Source organism: Gadus morhua, chromosome 3 (assembly GCF_902167405.1).
Source record: "Gadus morhua chromosome 3, gadMor3.0, whole genome shotgun sequence".
In the NCBI taxonomy this organism is placed as follows: domain Eukaryota; kingdom Metazoa; phylum Chordata; class Actinopteri; order Gadiformes; family Gadidae; genus Gadus; species Gadus morhua.
The window spans coordinates 26,476,761-26,502,712 of NC_044050.1; the positions used below are offsets into that span (position 1 = coordinate 26,476,761).

The 25,952-nt window shown below is 47.5% G+C and overlaps 1 protein-coding gene across 2 annotated transcripts in view; it reads left to right on the forward strand.

Annotated features, from left to right (window-relative positions):
• The window catches only part of rptor (regulatory associated protein of MTOR, complex 1), a 149,205-nt gene that overhangs the window by 81,110 nt on the left and 42,143 nt on the right, over positions 1-25,952 (forward strand). For both annotated transcript variants that reach the window (XM_030352783.1, XM_030352785.1), the window contains exons 13-21: positions 1,226-1,309; positions 2,985-3,095; positions 5,099-5,173; positions 5,383-5,448; positions 7,655-7,846; positions 16,565-16,705; positions 17,294-17,414; positions 17,739-17,879; positions 22,277-22,432. In XM_030352783.1, the coding sequence (XP_030208643.1) occupies positions 1,226-1,309; positions 2,985-3,095; positions 5,099-5,173; positions 5,383-5,448; positions 7,655-7,846; positions 16,565-16,705; positions 17,294-17,414; positions 17,739-17,879; positions 22,277-22,432 (1,087 nt within the window). The remainder of the gene's footprint in view (positions 1-1,225; positions 1,310-2,984; positions 3,096-5,098; positions 5,174-5,382; positions 5,449-7,654; positions 7,847-16,564; positions 16,706-17,293; positions 17,415-17,738; positions 17,880-22,276; positions 22,433-25,952) is intronic.

Sequence of the window (25,952 nt, forward strand, 5' to 3'; positions counted from 1 at the left end):
CCCAAAACATGAGAGTAATTAACAGCATGCGTAACTTTAGCTCAATGGTGGTCACAAAGGGCGTTTCCCCCGTCTCCATGTCACAGTGTGATCATCTGCTTCCTGCACAGTACACAAACTCTGACGTTTACGCACGCACGTACGCACGCACGCGTATCTTGAGACCCATATCCAGAGACAACCACACATATCAACACACACACACACACTGTTTCCCAGGCTGTTCCCTGGGGAGCAGGCGGTCATCCTGGCCAGGTCTTCCCCCGTCTCTCCCCCGTCCGTCCCCAGCCCTGTGGTCATAGCCGCAGGGAGCCGGTCACAGGGTCCTCTGATTACACGTCCCCGCCAGGTCGGAATAGCCCTGTGTGTGTGTGTGTGTGTGTTTGTGTGTGGATATCTGTGTGTGTGTGTGTGTGTTTGTGCGGATACGAGTGTGTGTGCGGATACGAGCGTGTGTGCGGATACGAGCGTGTGTGCGGATACGAGTGTGTGTGCGGATACGAGTGTGTGTGCGGATACGAGTGTTTGTGCGGATACGAGCGTGTGTGCGGATACGAGCGTGTGTGCGGATACGAGCGTGTGTGCGGATACGAGCGTGTGTGAGGATACGAGTGTGTGAGTGCGGATACGAGCGTGTGTGCGGATACGAGTGTGTGAGTGCGGATCCGTGTGTTTGTGTGCGTTGGGAGTGTGTGTACTTTTGCGTGGGAGTTGTCCAGTGCTCCCTCGCGGCCTCCATATGCCCGTCCCCAGAGCCCACGGTGGCTCTGCCGGGCGCCGCCGGGTTCCGCCGGGCGCGGGCACTCTGATGTCCGGCCCGCCCACTCCGCCACCGCCTGTGTGTGGCACAGTCACGCGGCCATCGTGCTGCCGACTCTGAGGAGTAAACACACCCACGGACGCTGAGTGTAGAGGAGTGTTGCTCACACACACACGCACGCACACACACACACGAGGGAAGTCCATAATCTCCGGCAGGTGCTGTTATGCAGACGAGCGGGAGCCACCTGCTCCGCGTCCTCCGCGTCCGGTGTCTCCTGTCATCCTCCTCCCTCCTCCTCAGTCTCTCCTCCTCCTCCTCCCTGCCCCTCCTCGCTCTCTCCTTCTCCCACCTCCCCCGCCTTCAGCCTTCCTCCTCCTCCATCTCTCCTCCTCCCCCCCCACCCTGTAGCGGTTAGACGGGTGTCTAAGGCCTATCTCTGCTCCCCTCCCTGTGTTCCTCCAGGTGCTGCTCAGCCAGGTGCACCGTCTGCGAGCGCTGGACCTGCTGGGCCGCTTCCTGGACCTGGGACCCTGGGCCGTCAGTCTGGTGGGTTCAGGGCACGCCGCCCCCCCCCGCACGCTGAGCCTCCAGCGGTCGCCCACTGGCTCCGTCTGTTGGTTAGAGTCGTTCCATACCAGACGGCTTAAAAGGCACCCAACTTATTTTTCAGGCAAACCAGATAATAAAAGACAGTTCTATAGAATTCTCTGTAGATTTATATACGTTACGTTTTTGCCGCTTAACAAGTCTTTATCCAAAGCGGCTTACGTACTTGTGTACTAAGCAAATGAGTACATTTTGTCGACAGTAGGTAAACCGACAAGTGCTGTTAGTAGTTCCAATGCTAGATGCTGTATTGGTATATTATCGTAGTATTCAGCTGCTAAAAGAAGAGATGTGTACTCAGTATCGGCCGATACTCCAGTTCAGGTATCAGTATCGGTATGGGGTTTGTACGTTTGTTTGACTCCCGGCTGATATCGCCAACGTTCTCCTGATCAAGCAGCCCTCAATGTGTACTTTCTTTGAACATTACAACCAATAATGCTACAATGTTGAAGACGTGATTGAATCCACCGCGCTGAATATGGATGTATCCATTGTGTATGGCCACAGGTTTGACAATGATTCATTCCATGCATGCCCGGCTAGAAGCCAGAAACCGTGCGTCGCTTCGATCTAATTGATGCACCTGTAGAGAGTAGAATAACGAGTGTGCAGCACTGGACTTTTTACGCTCCGCTATAAAAGCCCAGTGCTGGGGTCGCACCGGTGGCTCAACGGGTAGAGCGCGTACCGTATAGGCACTAGGGATCGACCGATATGGATTTTTTTGGACAGATACCGATTTTCTTTTTTCATCAGCCTTAGCCGATAACCGATACGCCGATACCGATTTTCTTGAGCCGATATTTGGAGCCGATAATACCCTGGAAATCCAGAGTTCTCGCGAGAGCACAATTTGAATTTGCTCAGCGAGTCACTCTGGGAACGAGCAATATACTCTTGTATATTCTGGGCCTCCCCTGGCCAAGAACATTAATCAATCACATTGATGTGTCAATATAGGCGGGCCAAAAGCTTTGCTGTTTTTCCGACCGGACACGGCAAGAGTCTTATCTATTGGTTAGCACCACTGGTCTGGATATGTCAACCCTTGTATTCTTCTGATTGGTCATTGTGTTATCCAATGCGTGTTATCCAGTGATATTTTCAAATGCATGCTTGATGCCTCGTGTTGGGCCATTTTCATTACTCGTTGCCAGACCCTACAGCTTTCTAGATGTGGGTCTGGATTTCCAGGCTAAGCCTCCCTCAATTTACATCATAAAAATGAAACAATGATGATGACAAATGTTACAATGTCTCAATAATTTTTTTTTTACTTTTATTGAACTGTCTGTAAATCACGCCCAAAAAAGGCTGATACTGAAAAAGATATTGGCCGATACGATACACGTAAAAAACGCAAATATCTGCCGATAATATCGGCCGGCCGATATATCGGTCGATCAATTATAGGCTCAGTCCTGAACGCAGCGACCCGGGTTTGAATCCGGCCCATGCTCTTTTGCTGCATGTCCTCCCCTCTCTCTCATACCTTCCTCTCTATCTCTCTCTATAATAAAGCATAACAATTTCAAAAATAAATCTTTAAAGGTCCAGTGCTTCCCCAATGCCGTGCCGCGTTTTACTGAGGCCTCGTGTTGTTCTGCCCCAGGCGCTCTCCGTGGGGATCTTCCCCTACGTGCTGAAGCTGCTCCAGAGCTCGGCCAGAGAGCTCCGTCCCCTGCTCGTCTTCATCTGGGCGAAGATCCTGGCCGTGGACAGCGTGAGTGACCTCAAAAACCTCCACATTCCTCACGCCTGATAATAAAACAAACATTCTTTCAAGGAGGATCCCCCTGGCTAGAGGTTAGTGTCGGTTCATCGGGCGGGCGATGAACTGATGAAGGGCGGTATCATATCACAGCGCAGCGCTGCAAAGCATTGACTTAGGGAAGGTGTTGGCAAACACGGATTAAACCAGGTTGCCGTCATATTGGTTTTATGTGAAAAAGCGAAAAACTATCTGTAATCAATGTACTGCATTTTTTAATTTGGACTGCATTCATACAGCGCTTTTCCAACCACTGGCCACTCAAAGCGCTTTACAATATTGCCTAACATTCACCCATTGATGCACATTCACACACCGACGGATGAGTCAAGCATACAAGGCGACAGTCAGCTCGTCAGGAGCAGTCAGGGTCATGTTCAGGGACCACCTCGACACTCTAGGAGGAACCGGGGATTGAACCAGCAGCCTTCCGGTTAGCAGCCAACCCGCTCCACTTCCTGAACTACGTACCGCCCCGATCAATAAAAAAACGAAAGATCCAGTGTTATTTATGCCTCTGTCATGCTTCATTTTGTATTCATCACGCGTTCGGCGACCACTGTCGGTAGCTCTAGCCCCCTCGTGTTGGGTGCCTTCTGGGTGTTCACGTGACGGAGAAAGGACACACACGCTCCCAGGAGGTGTTGTGCTATTGGGCGAGTTGGCCAGTGCCTCAATCCCTTTCCACCGTGACCATATGACAATGGATGATGTGTTTCCCAGCCAGCATCAGGAGGGCTCATCTGCTGTGAGATATTTAAAGGGACGATATCACGCCACCAGGTGTGAGTGTGATTAGCCATTACAAATCTGCCCTTTTCCTGTGGTTTAGTGACATCACAAGTGGCCATGTCTACCTAGATGTATGCTGGATAGATCAGTCTACCAGCCTACCCAGTGGACTGTTGCAAATGTTGCTCATCTAGCCATCATGCATCATACATCTATGGCCATCATACATGTGTGGACACTCCCACGTGGGATGTCCATTAAACACAGGAAGAGGCAGATTTTCAAGCGGCTTCTAAAGACAATCACACTCTCACCTTGTTTCAGAATATCAGCCCTTTAATCGTATTACTCATACTCATTCGATGACGTGTATTGGTCTTAATAATATAGAAGTATGCTCTTATTTGGGCTATATTAGTCAATTAGTTATCGCAGGTAGAAAGGGTGTTTTGTGGCAAACACCATCTGTGAAACATAATTTGAGAAAAGCCTCGGAAAATTAAATTAACTACAATTCAATCCCCTTTCTGAGGCCCTACGGAGAGTGTCCGAACGAGGCCTTCGTTGTGTTAGGGTTTTGTATCAGGGGGCGACTCGATAACAACAACCAAATATAATTTAAAACAAATTGCCCTCTGTCATCGTTCATTCTGGCAGGGTTCGGGAAGGGATATTAACTATGAATGTCTGTTCAATCAAGGTGCGCCCGGTGATATTAGCGATTCAGGTTGAATGCAGAGTCTATTTGGCAGAGCAGCGTGTGCCCGGATACCAGGGGTTTTAATTAGCCTTGACTCATAAATTTTCAATTTTAGACTTCCTGCACTTTGTTGACTGAAAGAGCACAGGTGTGTGTGACTGTGTGATTACCCTCATGTGTGTGTGCGCGTCTATAACAGCGGAGGCAATCAAATTCAAATGATGAATACAAACCAAGCTCGCCAGTGAGGACGTCGGTATTCAGTGCAGGGTTTCTGATTGGCCGGCCTTGGAGACTGTGCCGTTCATTCAAACCAATTTTTTTCTCAGAGAGCCCTTTTCCTACCCTTCTTTTTCTTCATATACTTCCACACTCTCACCTGTTATTGTTTTTTTTCCCTTGTTTGTCCCTCCTCTCTCCACCTCCTTCAATCAACTCCTCCTCTCTCCCTCCTTCAATCGTGTCCTCCTCTCTCCCTCCTTCCATCGTGTCGTCCTCTCTGTGTTCTCCTCCACCGGACTAGTCATGTCAGGCTGACTTGGTGAAGGATAACGGTCACAAGTACTTCCTGTCGGTGCTGGCTGACAGCTACATGCCGGTGAGTACGGCACAGAGTCATGTACGTGGGCCGATAACCCATTCATAATTCATGGCTTTTCTTATAATAAAATGTGCTTTCTACACGGAAACGCATTCTGATGTCGATGCAGATGTGCTCGCAATGTTTAATTTTCTCCATGGAACGTGTGGTTCAAGTAACATAAATAAGTTTATGGTTTGATGTTTTGTGTTTGTGTTGTGTTCCAGGCGGAGCATCGCACAATGGCTGTGTTCATATTGGCCATCATCGTCAACAGTTACACTACGGGACAGGTATGTGTGTGTGTGTGTGTGTGTGTGTGTGTGTTTGTGGACCCTGAATTGTTCTCCCGGTCTCCCGCGACGCCATTTCCGTGCCCATACTTCAGATGAACTGTAATGTATGCTGTAGCTGTAGCTGTACTGTACGTGAGTGAACCGTCCCCAGATCGAGAAGACAAGAACATGAAAAGATCGTCAACAGAAACGACACGGAGAAGATAGATCGTTGGACTCACAGCATAATTGCCTAAGTCATATTTCAGCGGAATTATGATATCTAACTGAACCCTACTCTCCAACGCCTCATTGGCTATATCCTAAGTCAATCAGAGGGCTTTTTACAACCATAATCATTATCTAAATACAAGATGAACCTTAAATATGACTTGGGAAATTATTCTGAGGTTAACGATAGTTTGACAAATAATTTGACAAATCAATATCCAAAACTTGACGGCAAAGGATAACCCTCCCTCACCTTACCTTTCCATTTCACCGAGCGTTTTGAGGGGCTCTGTTTTCAGACCTTAATCATCGCTCATCAGTCTGCACGGGGTAGGTCAGTTTGGGTGGTGGGTCAAAGACAGATAGATAAGAACTTTATTAATCCCTCTGCAAGGTTCCCTCAGGAAATTGCACTGCCAGCAGCAGCGAACCCCACGTTACAAATAGAATAACAGCAAAGAACAGCAAATCTAAATGTGCAAAAGTACAAAATACTAAATGCAAAAAATAAAAAATGTATATATGCAGGGAAACAATATAGAAGAAGAACAGTACACAGGCCGATGTTCACATGCGGGAGTGCTTAAACAGTGGGGGCTGGTACGAGCCTACTCCAATGTACCTCCAGCTGTCCTCACTCTAGGTGCGTGAGCAGTATCACAACGGTCCATTATTATAGCAACCTGTCAGCGTCGAGTGCTCTCCAGCTTTATGTGCCCTCCCGGCCCGGCCCTCATCCCCACTCCCCCACTCCTCCCCTGGGCCTCGTGGCGGGCTGGGTCGTCTGGGTCTCATGAAACGTCAGTCGAGTCAGGCTCATGCACTCTGGCCCAGCGAAGGACCCAGTCATCCCTCAATGTCCGCGTGTTTACCTAATGCCTCCACCTCTCTCATTGGCCGTTGAATAATAGATGATCTCCAACAGTTTGCCGAAAATGCGACTCTCTCTCTCTCTCTCTCACTCTCACTCTCACTCTCACTCTCTCACTCACACTCACACTCACACTCTCACACTCACACTCACACTCACACTCACACACACACACGTCGGGGCTAGTGGTGTTTAAAGCTGTCTCGTCACACACACTGACCCAAACGGCCCTGTGTGTGGAGCCTAAGCAGCTAAAATTACGGAAGAAATGACGGAAGGACTTAATAAGGCAGAAGGAGCTGCTTACCTAAGTGTGCGCGAAATGTTGGTCAAAATTGGTCAATGCATTATGTACGTGTGGAGGGCTGTGGGAACAACTCGCTCTGGTTATCCAAGCCTGATCTTTATTCTTTCTATGCACATAAAGTCTGCATGTGGAGATTAAAATGAAATTATCCCAGGAGATAATTTTTGGCAAAGATGGATTCTGTTGGCTTCAGTGAATCAAAGACCCGCTTATGGGAACAAAGTAGCTCGTTGCCTTATCATGAGGAATAGGGAACCACAGCATTGGTATTCATGGGGACAACCGTTAATTAAAATCTTGTTCCATTGTTGGCAAAAAATAGTTTCGTATCAAACTGCAATGCCTGTGATTATCAGATAGTAACGAGAAGTGATGGTAATAAGATTAACCGTAAAAGCTGTGCGAAAAAAAGCTCTCAGTTGGCAGCCCCCAATGTTGAAGATATTAGTGTTTAAATTTGCTCTGATGGAGATGATCTCCAGAGATCATCCGATTATCTCGAACTGAGGTAAACCTATTATCACTGAAAAGGATCAAACAGGCAGTGAGCATTGTTGAAAGCCCTGTGTTCAGCCCAGACGCACAAAAGGTATCAACCCAAGCGACGATGTGAAACAGTTACCCGTCGTGCTGTGATACCACAATGTCGCTCACCCATTGTCTCTCTTTTCTTTCCCTCCCTTCCTCTCTGTTTGATCTCTACCCCCCATCGCCCCCTTCTCTCTCTCTCTCTCTCTCTCTCTCCCTCCCCCCCCCTCTCCCTCTCTCTCTCCAACCCCCATCTGCCCCCCCGCCCCCCGGCCGCTGTCCGCCAGGAGGCCTGTCTGCAGGGCAACCTGATCGCCAACTGTCTGGAGCAGTTGTCGGACCCCCACCCCCTGCTGCGCCAGTGGGTGGCCATCTGCCTGGGCCGCATCTGGCAGAACTTTGACTCGGCGCGCTGGTGCGGCGTCCGGGACAGCGCCCACGAGAAGCTCTACATCCTGCTCTCAGATCCCATCCCCGAGGTGGGTGGATCAGAGGGGCTCTCTGGCTCTGTCTGTCGCGGTCTCGCTCTATTGCGCTCTCTCTCTCTCTCTCTCTTGCTCTCTGTCGCTCTGTCTTTCTCTGTCTCTCTCTCTCTCTTTCTGTCTCGCTCTCTCGTTCTGTCTCTCTGTCTCGCACTGTCTCTCTCTGTCCAGCTCTGTCTCTTTCTCGCTGTGTCTCTCTCTTGCTCTCTTTCTGTCTCTCTCGCTCTTTCTCTCTGCCTCGTTCTGTGTCTCTTGATCTCTCTCTCCCTCTCCTGATCTCTGTCTCGCTTACTCTGTCTCTCTCTCACTCTATCGCTCTGCCTCTCGCTCTGTGTCTATTTTGCGCTCTCTCTCTCTCTCGTTTTCACTCTGTCTCGCTCTCTCTCCTCTGTCTCGCTCTCTCCTCTGTCTCGCTCTCTCACTTTGTCTCGCTCTGTCGCTCTCTCTCTTGATCTGTCTTTCTGTCAGTGTTTCTCTTTCCATCTATCGGTTGATATCACACATGCACACAGGGTGGGAATTGGCACCCACGGGACGCAGGTTGATTTAGTAATGGTGGATAAATGTATCAAGCCCACCTGCCACTCTGGGTTGACGGCCAGGATTAAATAATCAAAGATCAGTAAAAGGCTCTGATTTCATTATCTGTAGGCTGAGAGACATAAGGCTGCGACGGTATCAAGGTACTTCGGTATATCAGGGTATTTAAAAAAATTCCAGAAGGTAGGATTTTCAATAACGTCCAAAAATACGGACTCTTCTCTTTCGGTTTTCTCGAAAGGGGCGTGTGCTGGGCTGTAGCCACGCCCACACGTGCCCGCTGAACAGTCGCATCGTTTCACGCTCGCTACCTAGTCTAGCTGCTGCCTGTGGGCGGGAGCCAGGGCGGGAACAATCAACTGTCAATCACGATAGAGTTTACAACCGCAGTTTACAAACTACAGTTTACAACCTCAGTTTACAACCTCAGTTTACAACCTCGGTTCCCAACGCTACTCAGCTCCCTTGGAACCATGAAAGGCTTTGCAGGAGTGCAAACCTTTGTATCATCTTCATCCATATCATTATGATTGTTATTTGAGCTTATCAATGAATATCGTCCCATTTGAAGCAGTCTATGTGCTTAGGAAAAGTATATTAGGACGTCCCTTTTTGTGATGTCGTCTCTGTCCAGGCTGCTCTCACACCAACTGCCAGTGAATTATTGCAAACTTATCTTCCAGTCGAAGCACATAATTTCACCGGCATTGCGCTCATGAAACAATTTGCTGAGACGAGGTAGGGCTGGATCGAAACCCGACACGACGTATAATTGTCTCTTCCGTTTCGCTCGAGGCAGCGACACTCAATCCCATCACTAACTGAATATTTAATGGAAGCGTGAAAATATTGCCACATATAACTTCATCTTGGGATGACTACTCTCAAGTACAAAAGCAGTTTATCAGCCGCCTGATTTCATTCAACTGCCAGTCTGCCAGCAGCACCTGCACATCATCTCTGCCTCAGTCCGCTGATGTGTTGCTACCCACCAACAGGTTTTACTGTCCTCCAGCAAGTCGACGTACGAAGGAATCTAATGCGCAGGAAGGAGAACGAGTGCATGTAATTATTATATAATGTGCGTATTAAGTATTTAGACGGAACAAGACGTGTGTAAGTAGGCTAATTGCATATGAGACGCACAGCAATGTAGGATAAACCATGACGCTTTCGTGAAAAAGGGATTTCCTTTTTTACATTATTTATTTAGTTGACCCTTTTTGTTCAAAGCGACTTACAATAAGTGTGTTCAACAAATGAAGATCAAAAAAGGACATGAAAGATCATGCAAGTACATCAAATTCACAAATAGGACAACTGCTCAAGATACATTATGAGACATTTTTGTTAGAGGGGTCCTACTATGCCCTTTTTTACTGTTTATTATTTAATTTGTTTGACCTCATAGAATTGATTAGAATTGACAATAAAGGGTTGTCCAGCACATTATTTTTTCTCCCACTTTTATGAGTATTACAACCCCTATGTGAAACACCCTGTTGCTTAGAATTTTGAGGCATTCAGAATCTTGGTGCTGACGGAGTGCTGACGTCTCTTCAGGCACTCTGTCTACTATGGCTTCAGTGCTACCTTACCAATGTGAGCCTGAGTCGGTCCCCGAAAGTGATAATGTAGCTGACGAAGTTAATGACGAGCGCGATGTTAGTCGTAGAATGGACCAGGAAATTTCACAGTGGTAAGTTTTTGTTTATGCTATTATACACGCACACAATTTATCATGTATTTAGTAGAGCTGTCAGTTAAACGCGTCATTAACGGCGTTAACGCAAACCAATTTTAACGGCGTTAAAAGATTTATCGCGCGATTAACGCAATTATTTTATTTAAAAAAATTAAGATTTTTCTTTTTTTTTTTTTTTTCTTTGGCTCAAAACAAAGAAGCAGTAGCCTGACTGCTATGTTCAAATGACATTTGTTTAAAGCAGTCGCTTAATTGCACTATAGGCTCTTTTTTTGTATCGTCCTGTTTTGATCAGTATATGCCAATGTTGTTATCAATAACAAATCATTTGCACAAGGCAAGCCGATGCACTTCACCATGTTGATAAGAGAATTAAAATGAGAAGAATTATGGGACGAAAACATCAAGGGATATTTAGCATAGAAAAATAATTTGCGATTAATCGCGAGTTAACTATGACATTAATGCGATTAATCACGATTAAATATTTTAATCGCTTGACAGCTCTAGTATTTAGCCTAGCTTTTCTGACTTAGCTTGCGGCTAGATGACTACTCGTACTATTCAAGTGTCCGTAACAAGCTTTTTATGTCCCGACATGGCATATTGTTGACTACTTTTGTCCGTCAAAATACACCGTTATAACTTATAACATCTCCTACCTAGGTGCACCTGTTGGAATTGTGCCACTATGCCCAACGAAGTGGAGAACGTCTACTGTAGAGAAATCCCAAAGGTAAAACTGATGAGCTTTAGGCAAAGCTACACCGTCATATATATCTATCTTCGGAGGATGTTATATAAGATGACATAAGATGAGTATAATTAACTTCTAGTAAACTATGCTGCATGTTTGGAACATCTCTACCGATATAGCAACAGTAATACTAGTCCGCTTGTAATGGAAAACGAGTAATATCACCCTTCTCCTCACCTGTTTGATGTAGTACCAGCCAACTGTACCATGTTAGTTGCGTGAAGTCATTAGTGATACCATTTTTTGTAAATAACAATCTTACTCGAAGCAGATGTTGCTTCAGCAATACCACTTACGAGAAATCTCACCTGTAAACTGTTGTCTCAGCCATCTATTTACTGTATAACAATCATTGTTATGTAGCACTAATCAGTGATTTAAAAAAATGTTCAATAAAAGTATGACTGGAAAACTGATCTGTATTGTCCTATGCAGTCATGTTGTACTCTGTGATGTCAAGGTCACTTTACACAGTAGTCATTTTGTCTTATTGTATTTATTAGGTACTAAGACGAATGAGCCAAGTGCCATAATCAATAACCTGCATGACACAACATCCAGGCCTAGGGCCTGTGTCTAAACACAGTCTACAAAATATCTACAATATTTACAAGTATGATTATGGACCTGTGAGGCACATAACAGATGAAGAGTAAGTCATTTTGGCTGTAAGCTCCTACTAAACAAAACCAAAGCAATATTATACTATTAATATTAATATGTGATTTTAATCAATTTACCATTAAAAGAAAAACAGAATAAAACTATTAGGCCGCGAGCTACGGGGTCTAACCGTGCACCCCCACCTCCCAACGACACCAACTATTTTTTTATGTTCAGCAAGGTCAGACCTTTCAAAAACGTTGGTTTCGTTGGGAGGTGGGGGGTGCACAGTCATTGCCAAAGCAGGGGAACAATACAATAAAAAGGTCAGATATTATACTATATCTATTTTCGCGAATGGTCTGACTTCTGACTCTATACTGCCGCCTCGATTTCCGTTGGTATTGCTCCGTTTCTCCTGGAGCACTCCGTATTCGTAAGCTTAGAGGCGACGGACCCATTGACGGATGATCGGTCCGTATACATATTTACCGTAGGGTGTGAATGGACCAGGGTGTGAATGGGCAGGCATTTCAGGCATCTTGCCTATCGCATAGGGCTGCATATTGCCATGTACCTCTCAATTCAATTCCGATTCTTTAGGTCACGATTTCGATTAAATTCGATATTGATCCAATTGCTTCAATATCAATTCAATAATGCATGCAGATGACAAAAATACCTAAATAATATTTAGGTATTTTTGTTCTGAACATGGCAATACATTTTTTTTTATTGCCATGGGCCCCCCCTCTGCCTTGGGCCCCCCCAGTACTGCCTCACTTTCCCCCGCAGTCCGTCGGCCCTGGGTAGGCCTATCTAATAAATCTCTGTCTATTCAATACTTCATTCACCGCCTCATTACAATATTATGAATAGACTGCGTCGGGTTCTCCGACGTCTCTCCCTCTTCCACAACAGGTAAAGAAATGCAATGGTGGTTATCTCGGCCATGGTTGAGAATGAATTGGCATGAAGCACAGTTGGCGGGCAAAAGATGTGGCGCGACAAATTCGCCTGATAAAACTTTCAGAGCAACAGATTATGATTTGTCCCGCGACAACGCGAACGGGCCACAAATGTGTCTTGGGATGAACGCATCACGACTCGTCTCCTCAACTATGGAATTGCAACAATGTTGCCACCTAGGGAGGGCGCGTCGCTTACCTGTACGCTTGTATTACAGTCAGCGGAGATATTGTGTGTATCAAAATACTAATTTTAATGAAGGCACAATGGAAAATGTAATTGAGTAAAGAGTAGAATTCTATATCAAATATTTACTCGAGTAAGAAAAATTACGCCCGGTGGGGATGGTTTCACTGATTAGAGTGGCAGCGATCAGCAGTGGTGACCGCGGCGCTTACGTCCCCGGTGGAAATCAGGCGTAACTGTGATTTACGGTAGTCATTTACTCCCACTTGTGGGAATTTTGTGGTATTGTAACTTTGCCAACCTTTTATATACCCCACATATGTAAAACGCAATAGGAGAAGGAAAAAACGGAAAAGCATTTTTTTATTTTATATAAATTCCCTCAAATAACATATTTGGTCCCCGGTGAAATGTCAGTAGGGTATGAAGAAATGTTACCACGGCAGTTTTTATTATTATCCCTCATAGGGATGGCGCAGGATATGCTGAGTCTGCTAACAATAAATATATTTATCTCGCTACATCCGAAAATGTGTGCATAATTCGGAAACTGAAGCAGACGGAACATACAAAGTCGACGGCCATGTTTATTACATCTAGCTGTTATGCATGCATTTTCGTGTGGTGCAAAGAAGCGCAGATTGTTAGTAAATTGAGCAATCCCTTAGTATCTGATGAGGTGTTTGGGGAAGACCAGTACACCAAAATCCACAGATGTTTATACTTTGCTACTCGTTGCAGTTTCTCGTTAAAATAACAGCTTAGACCGTTTGCTATGGAGTGAGATGGGACTCTGTGCTGAGATAAACATCTCAACGGCCCGAGTGCCAGAAAGGGCTGCTCTATAGCTGTGCGGAGAGACCAGTGTACAGTTACTTTGGATTACTTTGTTCATTAATCCTTAATGAGACACGTTCAATTTTATAGACACACACACAAATACACATATGCATAAAAACACAGACACACACACACACACACACCAATAAGTACATGCCTGTACTAGTAACATCTGTCAGCAGCCGAAGCTAGATCTCAGTGGAACAGGAGATTGGGGAAAAAATGTGCTTCGTCTCAAGTGTGAAGAAAGCAAACTTTTGTTCTGAACTCTAGTGATTGTATTAGACTGTTCAATGGTCGATCATTGAACATGGCCGGTGAGTCACGTTAAGGGCAGCGGGCGGACCTTTTCCAGACAATCCATAGACGGTTGCAAATAGGCTTCTGTGGTGATGATGACCAATCAGACGCCAGCGCTTCCCTGTGGGGCCCAATTATACGGCTGGAGTACGAACCTCGAGGGTCGACTTCGTACTTTGCTGAAGAAACGTATCTCGTAGAAGTGCTGGGTTCGGCAGCTGTGGGGAACTATCATGTTACCTGGGTGGGGTACAGGTTTGGCGTGGTGGAGGTGTGTGTGTGTGGGGGGGGGGGGGTAGGTATCCCACCGCTGGTTCCACTGCCCGGGGCTGTGGACGCAGAGATGTAGGGAAGCTGATGAGCCAGAAGGAAATACTGAAGGCTGAGTACATAGATCAGCAGCTATGAGCGGAAAGTTTTTAATTAAATCTGAGGTGTGGGATGACAGCGCAGCAGTCCCCATGGGGATGCTGTTATTTACCTCGGTGTGTGTGTGTGTGTGTGTGTGTGTGTGTGTGTGTGTGTGTGTGTGTGTGTGTGTGTGTGTGTGTGTGTGTGTGTGTGTGTGTGTGTGTGTGTGTGTGTGTGTGTGTGTGTGTGTGAGAGACCGACTCTCTTGGGCACAAATACCCATGCATTGTGAACTCTGCGACTGCTTTTCCAAAAATGGGGACACTTCTGTCCTCCTAGTGTGTGGCTGTTTGTTCAAAGGCAGTGTAGGTGAGCAACAGGCTGTCAATGTTGACAGAGGAGGACTCAAACCTGTGGCTAAAGCAATTCACCTGAGACTATCTTCATATTCCTGTCTAGAACATTTTGGATTTTCAGTTACTTCGAGGCAAGGTTGGAATGGAAACCATATTCTTTTCGAAGATATAGCCGCAACCAATACAGATTTTATGTGCCAAAAACCCCATATGCTCATTTACATTAGAAGTTTTTTGAGTAAAAGATAACCACGTAAAGAATCACATCATCACTTCTTAACTGACAAAAAAACATGAACTTGCGTTGTTGAATGAGAGCCCATTCCACAATGTGCTCTCAGACCGTGGACGATGATTCAAGGTCTCTCCGTCTGAATGAACTGCTTTCAAAATAACAAGATGCCTTATTTTCTAAATCGGTCAAAAGGTTCAGCTTTTACGAAAGTTTGAATTGGCATTATATTCAATCGATTCACGGACGCTTACGCAACCATCAGTTGACGGGCAACGCGCCCCAAGGCAAATAATACTATTCAAACTATTTTGTCATGGTATCACACTAGCATTGGGCGTACAAGTATTTGGGTGGTTTGCAAAGAGGAGTAGTAAGATGTGGCTCTTATACAACAGCGCAGTTTATTTTTATGCTATTTTGAAACACACAACCCCATTTACCACCCCTGCGACTTATATAAATTTGGCTTTATTTCGAAAAACACAGTAATTGTCGTCAGTTGTTTATCCAGAGTCAGTCAGTACCTTTTGGATCTATTCCACATGGTTAAATCTCAGAGAAAAAACACGTTGGCAGTCTTTGTTTGGACTCGAATGTAATCTCCTTAGCCGGCGATAGATTGATGATGCTCTCATTGTTCAATTTGACACTCCAATCTCCCCGGGGAAAGCCCCTGTCGCTTCCCCCATCCTGGGTAGTTGGAGGTCTGTAGAAACGCATTTAAAAGGCACTTAAAGGGCCCGGCTGGCACCTGGTTATCAAGTTCGGTGCCTTTTATGTGATGCTGATGCAATTACACTCCCTCTTGTTTCGGTTATGCCTTAAAATTTATAGACGCCCCTGAAATGAAAATGTACTTTTTCACCTTGTTAGCCTCCGCAGTCAATCACAACGGTGAATGAAACATTGATAAACAGGAAATCTGTTTTAGTTCCTCTACATCCAAACCCAATAAGCACCACTTTTCCCACTGTTAAAAGTGTTTCTGTTTAGAGGCAAGGCAACTTTATTTATGTAACACTTTTCATACACGAGGCAGACTCAAAATGTTTCACATTGAAATATCGTCATACAATAAAATGAAATAATAAAAGAAAACCAAGCTAAAGTAAAAAAGTAAATACATGCATTGTAGAAAGTGCAATGTATTTAAGATTTACCAAAAAGCTAAAGCAAACATGCAATAAAATAAAGTAATAAAATAGATAAGTAAAAGAAAACAAAGGCAAAGTATTATTTTATCTTTTTTAGAAAGTGCAATGTATTTAAGATTAAGCAGAAAGCTAAAGCAAACATAAGTCTTCAGTCTTGTTTTGAAAGTGGTCAGAGTTCTAGACAGATTCAGATGATGAACTGAACCCCTGAATTTCCCCTCATTTGAAGCCAGCATAGTGCTAGAACACAGCATTGCCACTCATCACTCCATCCTATCCCTTTGTTTTGCCGCCAAGTCATCCCAGGCAAAATTCCCATTTTATTTGCAAATGCTTAATTTTACTGACATGGAAAAGCCAATTTTGTTAACAAAGATGGACTGCATTTATGCAGCACTCTCCAACCAGTGACCACTCAAAGTGCTTTACAATATTGCCTAACATTCACCCATTCACACACCGACGGCGGAGTCAGCCACACAAGGTGACAGCCAGCTCATCGGGAGAAGTTAGGGTGAGGGGAACTTGCTCAGGGACACCTCGACACTCAGAGGAGCCGGGGGATCGAACTAGCAACCTTCCGGTTACCAGCCAACCCGCTCTACCTCTCGAGCTGCATGCCGCCCAAAGACAAAAGGAAAGAGGGCTGTTTGCCCCAGTGTGGTACAGCAGGGTACGATGGGCGTGTGTGTAACGGGGGTTCCACCGTGTGTCCCCAGGTGAGGTGTGCGGCGGTCTTCGCTCTGGGGACCTTCGTAGGGAACTCTGGGGAGCGGACGGACCACTCCACCACCATCGACCACAACGTGGCCATGATGCTGGCGCAGCTCATCAACGACGGCAGCCCGGTGGTCCGCAAGGTACGCACGCACGCACGCACGCACGGACACGCACGCACGGACACGCAGACACGGACACGCAGACACGGACACACACGGACACACACACACGGACACACTCACGGACACACACACACACATACAGACACAGACAGACGCACACACAGACGGACAGACAGACAGACACAGACGGATAGACACACACGCACTTGCATCATTAGGACATTCTCATTTACGTCTCTTGTTTTTATTGTTGTTCTTGGCAAAAAGCTAATGCCATCGTACAGTACCCCATTAAATTTGCTACAAAGTGCCTCGCAGACAATAAGATTAAGCCAGTGCGACCATGAAATGCCAGTAATGGTAAAATTCTACATCTTACTGAATGACTATCTTATCCAAATGGCAAAGTTCGGGTAATGATGCCCACATTATCTGTGGATGAGTAATGGTGTTTGTCTCTTTTGTGCGTGTGTGTGTGTGTGTTTGTGTTTGTGTGTCGGTCTGTGTGTGTGTGTGTGTGTGTGTGTGTGTGTGTGTCTGTCTGTTGGTCTGTGTGTGTGTGTCTGTTGGTCTGTGCCTGTGTGTGTGTGTGTCTGTCCTGAGCAGGAGCTGGTGGTGGCTCTCAGTCACCTGGTGGTCCAGTATGAGAGTAACTTCTGCACCGTGGCGCTGCAGTTCATCGAGGAGGAGAAGAACTACTCGGCCCCCTCGCCGGCCAACACAGCCGGTACAGCGCACGCACATACACACGCATGGAGGCACGCACATACACACGCATGGAGGCACGCACATACACACGCATGGAGGCACGCACATACACACACATGGATTCTTTTAAACTCTTGAACCTGAACAGCTAGTTGGGAAACAGATGATGGTGTGATGGAGTCTCCCCTTTATCTCTAGTTGGAGTTGATAAAAATGAATGGCTCTCGTTCTATTTAACCAGAGGCCATGTCCCTCCATCATCTTAAGAAGGACCCCGTCCTCACACCCTCTTCCGCCCCTGAGGTGAACGTGGTGTAGTGATCGCGGTTCTGTGTCTCCTCAGAGCCGGGCAGCCTGACCCCGGGGCGGGACAGCCCGGCCGTCCCCCGGCTGCGCTCTGTCAACTCCTACACCAACATCCGGGCGGCCACCACGGCCCGCAACCTCAACAAGAGCCTGCAGAACCTCAACGTCAACGAGGAGGGTAGGCCACGCACGCGCGCGCACACACACACACCCACACGCACACGCACGTGCATGCACACACGCTGACGTGCATGCACGCACGCACACGTGCATGCACGCACGCTCACACACACAATGCTCTCTCACTCATCAATCTCGCACACACTCACACACGCACACACACACACACGTGCACATGCATGCAAGCACGCTGACACACAATGCTCACACAAACAATGCTCTCTCACTCAATCTCTCTTTCTCACACACACACACACACACACACACACACACACACACACACACCCGATGCTCACATATGCCCTGGAACACGGATATAACGACGGTCCCAGGAATGTCGATGACTCCACAGGACAGGAGGAATTTATTTTTTGTTGAATTTGTCTAAATGAAACAAGGAAACGCGACGATGAAGACGTATTGAACCGTCAGCGGCCCGTCAGAGGGGCGGGGGCGGGGGAATGTTCCCGCCCACGTCAGCCGTAGATCGTGAACGTCAGCGTTCCCGGGCCCCAGCCCTGCCATCCGTCATGAACGGGAGCGCCGAGTGACTCCGGGAACCCAGAGTGACCCAGTGAGCGTCGACACAGCGCTCCTCTTCATCATCGGGGGCGGGGGCTGCACAACCCGCTCGCTCAGCCTCACACTAATCACCTGGGGTCTCATTTATAACCGTTGCGTACGCACAAAACGGGGCTGAAAGTTGCGTACGTGACTTTTCACGCCAAGGTTGTGATCTATAAAAAACCAACTTGACGGGAAAATGTGCGCAGCCCTAAGCAAACTCTGACCCATGCGTACGCATGGTTTGGAGGAAAAGGAGAATTGGCGACACAGACGGTGTGGTGGTGAACTGAAGTCAGACCGAAGAATTGCAGAGTGAGAAGAACGATTATGTTTTATCATCGCCCTTCATCAATTTAATTTCAACCCGTATCATGCGTTAAATCCTAATCAGAATAATTTAAGTCCACTGCGTTATTTCTCAGTTATAACTCCAGAAATATCTCCTTAGAATAGAAATAAAAAGAAATTCTCTATATTTAATCCCGTCACTCCATACTGTCCACTGACGGCGCGACTGCATGGAATAAAGCATCTGTCCAACATGTGTCAATAACATAATATTTTTATGTGACACTGTAAACACATGATCAAATGTCAATTAAATCCCAAGTGTGAAAAACCAAGCCACACTCATCACAATCGTTGTCCGTTACTCTTGATGCTTTTCATGACAAATCAGGCATTAAAAAGGGGTTATGTTCAAGAACATTTTACGTGGGTAATTACAAACTGATTATCCAAGGCGTTCTCGTCAGTCTTATTACCGTAACCCTATAAATACAGAGGTGAGCGCCGTGGTAATGCTGCAACATATGGCACTTCTGGCGGACCATGCAGGATTCGGAGGGAGAGGGTATTTAGGGACCATAACGATTTATTGGTAGGCTACATAAAAATATGTAACTCTATGTCAGACCACTTCTTTTTTAATTCTGGGACTGTGCGCTCCGTGCTACTGACAGAGTTCACTGCTGCAGCAACATGTTGCCACTCACTCTGCTTTTTGTTGTTGGCGATCCCAATCCCGTGACCGCCGAACAAAACTACCTTTCGGGCCTCCATCTCACCCACAAGTGTCTCCACTTCAACCTCCGTGAAATTTCGCTTTTTTGATTTTCTCAGTACTTCTGCCATTGTTTCCAACAAGACATAATACCGGCATCTGAGTCTGTTTTATATGCAGATCGCATTCATGAGGTCATTTGCATTGACCATTTATGGTTAAAAAGGGGCGTGTAGAGGGCGGAACGTGAAGCTGATTCAGCTGCGCACAATTATAGTCAGTATGTGATTTATAAAGCAAAGATTGCGTACAAGTGTGCGTACGCAGTGTTTTATAAATCTGAATATTTTTTGGCGCACGCAAAACTTGGCTTCTGGGCGTACGCACATTTTTAGTAACGATCCTACGCACAGTTTTATAAATGAGACCCCTGGACGTTAACCGGGGGTGACTGCCCTCGTTAGGAGGAAGGCACGGCCCTAATTGATCTGTGATCAATTAGGGCACGCATTTCTCACACCGGATTATGGACGTCTGTGTTTTTCTTTTCGATAAAGGGAGTGGCTCTTTTGATTGTGATTCGGTATGCTCTGTTGATCCCTTTGTTCACTTCCGACTCCGTACTAACTGGCTCCAATTTATAAACACATGAATCCACAGCGAGTGCCTCATCACTTGTGCTGTGCCCCCGTACACGAACCATTAGCGTAGATACATGGTGAATGGACTGCATTTATACAGCGCTTTTTCTAACGAGTTGCCGCTCAAAGCGCTTTACAATACCGCCACGATAACATTCACACAGCGACGGCGGTGTCAACCATGCACAGCGAGAGCCAGCTCGTCGGGAGCAGTCAGGGTGAGGTGGCTTGCTCAGAGACACGTCGACACTCAGCTAGGAGGAGCCGGGGATCGAACTAGCAACCTTCCGGTTACCAGCCAACCCGCTCTACCTCCTGAGCCACATGCCGCTAGATCTCTGTTGGTCGACTCGTGCGTCGTCTCCACGTGAACGGCCTCCCTCCCCCCTCCCCAGCCAGCATGACCCGCCTCGTGGCGTCAACACGTGCGAGGGATGCCTGACCCAGACTGGGTTCAGACACCGCCGTGGCGATGGCTAACCTACCGCTGTTGTGACGCCTTTCTAATCCATGCTGGCGGCCGCCGACCAATGTTCGTCATTAACGACCAGCGGGGGGGGCGGCACGGTGCGCTTTGGTTCCCCTCCGAGCTCAGTGGTAGTACACTTATAGGAGGGTGTGTGCTGGTTGATTAGCTATGGGTCACCCTCATGCCTTTTTCCTTTTTTATTCCTTTTTATTTTTTCTTTATTTTCTTTTCTCTTTTTAGGGTATGATACCTTTCGGTTTAGATTGTCGTAACTGTTTGAAGTTGTATTATTGTAACCATTATTTGATCCTGGTTGTGCCATGGTATTACCTGCTCTTGCGTTCTGCCTTTGTAATGTAAATCGTAAATCACCTGTCCGGATACACCCGATAAACGGATCAAATCAAAATAATCCAACATGGTCGAATGAGGGTCACCTTGTGAGGGGAAATACAGGGGAGCGTTAAGCCGTCAATCACACTGAGCACTGAAGACGTTGCTGGAAGACTAAGTTAGAAACCTTCACATTTATTAGCTTCCCTCTTCCTTTCCACTTTTGCATCGGGAGAAAGTGTTTGATGTCGAGACAAAACACGGCCGTTGTGTTGCAGATCAGCTAATCCTCTCTTTTAGCCTCATTCCACTGGTACAATCTCCAGATCACGACTTCTTATATACCAGTGGTTCCCAACCTTCTCGTGGATCGTGACCCCATTTCCAAACATTAACTTTTGTGCATCTACTCCCACAAAAATAGCTTTTATCCAATCAACGTTGCCAGAAATACCAATGTCAGCGTGAACCCTAGTCGCATCGCCTCTACTGCAAACCAAGTGATTAGCGGAAGTTTCAACTTCAATACTTTAATTTCCAAATGCACAGGATAGACAAATATAAAAAGGTTGAGCTATAATGGCTGATGAAATATCTAGAGCTCCTTTCAGAATTCCCTGCGACCCCAGATTGACATCAGGGGACCCCAAGTGGGCCCTGACTCCCAGGTTGGGAACCACTGCTAAAGGGGGAACAAGATTGGGGCACTTTCTGCTCAAAGTGCTGCAGGCTGCAGCTTCTCATGATGAGACATGGAGCCATCTCTCTATCTTTGGTGACACCCCGCCTGCTCCTCATTGATTGATCACCCGCTGCTTTCTGAGAGGTTAACCGCCTCCAAAAGTTGCACTATTTTTCACTCTTTTGGCAGGGACTTTTCCAACGCCTGACTCATGCGCCTCAATTTAAATGCATGTGGTTCAGTGGACCTGTCTCACCATAGTGTCCCCACACGTCCCCCGTGCCCCGTTCCCATCAAACTTTTTTGTGTTGAACCACGCGTTCTGTGGGAGAGAAGTTATGAGTTCTGTATATTATCCCAAACGTAGAACTCTGTTCCTTTTGGACTGGTCTTTCATAATAAGCACGAGTTGATTTACTTTTTTAAGTTGCGTGTATATGTTGATACCACTCTAACTGTGTGTGTGTGTGTGTGCGTGTGTGTGTGTGTGTGTGTGTGTGTGTGTCTCCGTCTCCGTCTGTGTGTGTGTGTGTGTGTCTCCGTCTGTGTGTGTGTGTGTGTCTCCGTGTGTGTGTGTTCGTGTCTCCGTGTGTGTGTGTGTGGCCGTGTCTCCGTCTGTGTGTGTGTGTGTGTGTGTCTCCGTGTTTGTGTGTGTCTCCGTCTCTGTGTGTGTGTGTGTGTGTGTGTGTGCGTGCCCCAGGGGGGCCAGCGGCCCTCTCCCCAGGTAACCTGAGCACCAGCAGCAGCGCCAGCAGCACCCTGGGGAGCCCCGACAACGACGAGTACATCCTCTCCTTCGAGACCATCGACAAGATGAGGCGGGTCTCCTCCTACTCCTCGCTCAACTCCCTCATAGGTACCCCCCCACACACACACACACGCACACACACACACATGCTCCGGCACCCGCACACACACACACACACACACACACACACACATGCTCCAGCACACACACACACACACACTCTCGCTCTCTCCTTACTCAGGTATCCCTCATCACATTCACTCACTCACGACTCCTCACTGAACTCCCTCTAAGGTACGCCCCCACACACACAAACTCTCTCGTTCTCGCTCTCTCTCGTTCTCTCTTTCTCTCTCTCGTTCTCTCTCTCTCGTTCTCTCTCTCTCGTTCTCTCTCTCTCATTCTCTCTCTCGTTTTCTCTCGTTCTCTCGTTCTCTCTCTCTCTCTCTCTCTCTCTCTCTCTCTCTCTCTCTCTCTCTCTCTCTCTCTCTCTCTCTCTCTCTCTCTCTCTCTCTCTCTCTCTCTCTCTCTCTCTCTCTCTCTCTCTCGTTCTCCCTCTCTCTCGTTCTCTCGTTCTCCCTCTCTCTCTCTCGTTCTCTCTCTCTCGTTCTCTCTCACGTCTTCTTCAGCTCCTCAGTGCAGCCCGTTTAATCCTGTTCAGTTCGCCACTGATGAGGTCCAGTTCCAACCGGGTCCGGTAGAAAGACCGCCGGCGATCTCACAGACCTCCTGTACCGAACAAAGACGGACTAAACGACAACGGGGTCGCCCGTGGCGCAAAATGAAAACGGGCAGTGTGTGTGTGAGCTTTGGTGTGTGTGTGTGTGCGTGTGTGTGTGTGAGCCTTGGTGTGTGTGTGCGTGTGTGTGTGTGTGTGTGAAGGGGCTGTAAGTGGAAAGGTGCAAAGAGCTAGGCCCAGAGGCGACAGGGTGGCACCAGCCATCCCAGCGGAGGCCATTAAAGTGCTTTACCTTGTACTCACTGAACCCTGCACCCCCAGCTCTCTCTCTCTCCCCCCCCCCCCCCCCCCACACATCCTGATGACTGGCGTGCACGGCCATCTGTCCTGACAGATAGGGTCGGGGGGGGGGGGGGTTGGCTGTGTGTGTCCAAGCAGAGGATCCATTAACTCAATCCCAGCCCCGGGGAGAACCTGTGGGCGGGTGCGGGGATTCCCTCTGATGGGACGTGTTTCCTGGCGGTCGTGTCCTTCACGGCGGTTGGAGTCCCCCCCCCACTGCCACTGGGTTCTTCAGGGGCTTTGGGCAGCAGCTGAATTATCTGTTAAAGGTGATATATTAAACCACCAGGTGTGAGTGTGGATTAGCCATTACAGGCCTCTTCTGACATCACAGGTGGGCGTGGCCACCTAGATGTACGACGGATAGATGACCAACATTTGCCACCGTCCACTGGGAAGGCTGGTAGACTGATCTATCCAGGGTACATCGAGGTGGACATGCCCACTTGTGATGTCGGAAGGGGCCATTCACACTCACTATAATGTGTCACCTTAAAGAATGGCAGTCCCTGTGTTGCCGAGGGAGACCGACCGAGAGGTGAATGCAGTGCGGAACGAAACACAACAACGACTCTGTTTGCAATTTAGTTCTTGTCACTCTTGGTTTAAGAACAAGTCGTACATCTGAACTGGTTTCCCGACCCATTGATTCTCCTGTGCTCATTTTATCGCTGCAGCAATGAACAACGATTTCCTCCGGAACAATCACCCGCGCGCCCTTCATGATGCATAAGGCATCACGCAGGACACCGTAGAAGGACGCAGACACAGGGTGACTGGCCACTGCTGAAAGGGCGGCACGTGGCTCAGGAGGTAGAGCGGGGTCGGCTGGTAACAGGAAGGTTGCTACTTCGATCCCCGGCTCCTCCTAGCTAGAGTGTCGAGGTGTCCCTGAGCAAGACACCTCACCCTGACTGCTCCCGAACAAGCTGGCTGTCGCCCTGCGTGGCTGACACCGCCGTCGGTGTGTGAATGTGTGCGTGAGAGGGTGAATGTTCGGCGACATCGTAAAGCGCTTTGAGTGGCCGCTGGTTAGAAAAGCGCTGTGTGAATGCAAAAAGTCGTCGAACCGCACACTCCAACACATGCACCCAGTTTCCGGTCACGCCCGCGGCTCAATTCATCATAACCCTTCATTAAGTCATCCCGTACCCCCATACGGCCGCTGGGGCCAGACGGCTCGGGTTTTTCGTGTGTAAATCGGGTCTAATCCCTCATTTATCAGGCGCCCGGGGCAAGGAGACGCTGTGAGCCCCGCTCAGCCGCCGGCGCCTCGCGTTACCGTTCGCTTGGCATTCCACGTGCGTGGGAACCTTTCGCCAGCCGTTTGGCGGGCGCTAAATGTCGACGCCCCTGTGTACACGGGTTGAACCTGTGTGTGTGTTGCGCAGTGCCCCTGCAACATGGGGAATGAGCCCCTTTCCCCCTAGTGTGTGTGTGTGTGTCTTTTGCTTGTGTGCATTTGTGTGTGTGTGTCTGAGCACGTGTGTGTGTGTGTGTGTGTCTGAGCATGTGTGTGTGTGGGTGTGTGTGCGTGTTTGGGGACTCCCCCAGGGCGCGATGCTGCGTGTAACTGCACCGAGCCCCCCCCAGGCTGGCAGGGGGAGCATTAGGCGTACGCCGGCTGAGTTTTTCATGAACAAAACAAAGCATTAACCAATGCGGTGCTGCGGTCGGGTGACCAACGGGCCGAGGCTGCATCGCGGACGTGCGTTGTGAGTCAACGTGGGGAACACAATGTGCTATGCAAAGGCTCTGTGAGCTACGGGCCGGAACGGGCATTGGTTGAGGTGGCTTGTTTACGTTTATGTCCCGGTCCTCGTGAGGTAGTGTAGGTAGGAGCCAGGCTGTATTTCTTTATGCGGTGGGGACTTCCTCTGTGGTTAGTCATCGATGCGGTGTGAAGCAGATGGGTAAAAGGACCCACTCACACACGAGATATAAGGAGGCTGTTCCAGACCGTGTTCATTTTGACAGCAAGTTTTGATTACAGTCATAATTTTGTAATCTGAATTTTTAATTGTTAGTTTTAATCTAGTTTTAGTTGACTAAATATCAAAACAAACTGGTTAAAGTGTAAAACATTATTCAAACGTTTCTCTGGAATGACCAAACTCAGAAATGTCCACTTTCATAGACATTCGTTGACGAACGTGTCAATAGATTTCGTCATAGTTTTTGTCATCATAATTCGATTTTTATTTAGTTATCGTCTCGTTTTCGTCAGTGACAAAAACGAAGCTGACGAAAACTATGACGACAATTATTTGTCAACTGAATGAACACTGGTTCAAGACGTGTCTACTGGGGAAGAGGGAAACGACGTGGCTTCTGAAAATATGCACCGACAACAGGCTAATCATTTATTAGATAACTGTTCCCGTGTTACGTTGATGAAGATATTGTTCTGTTTGTGCGCTGATTGATTCAGATACATTCACCCATGATTAGTTTTTCCATTTTGTTAGCTTTCGTCGATTGCCTCGATTTGTTTCTTACGACCGTGCTGTGATTGGTTTGTTAATTACATTGAGCGAATGCGTGCCAGCCGCGGCATTTTTTCTTTTACTGATGTGCGCATAAAACATGTTACACCACAGCTGTGCT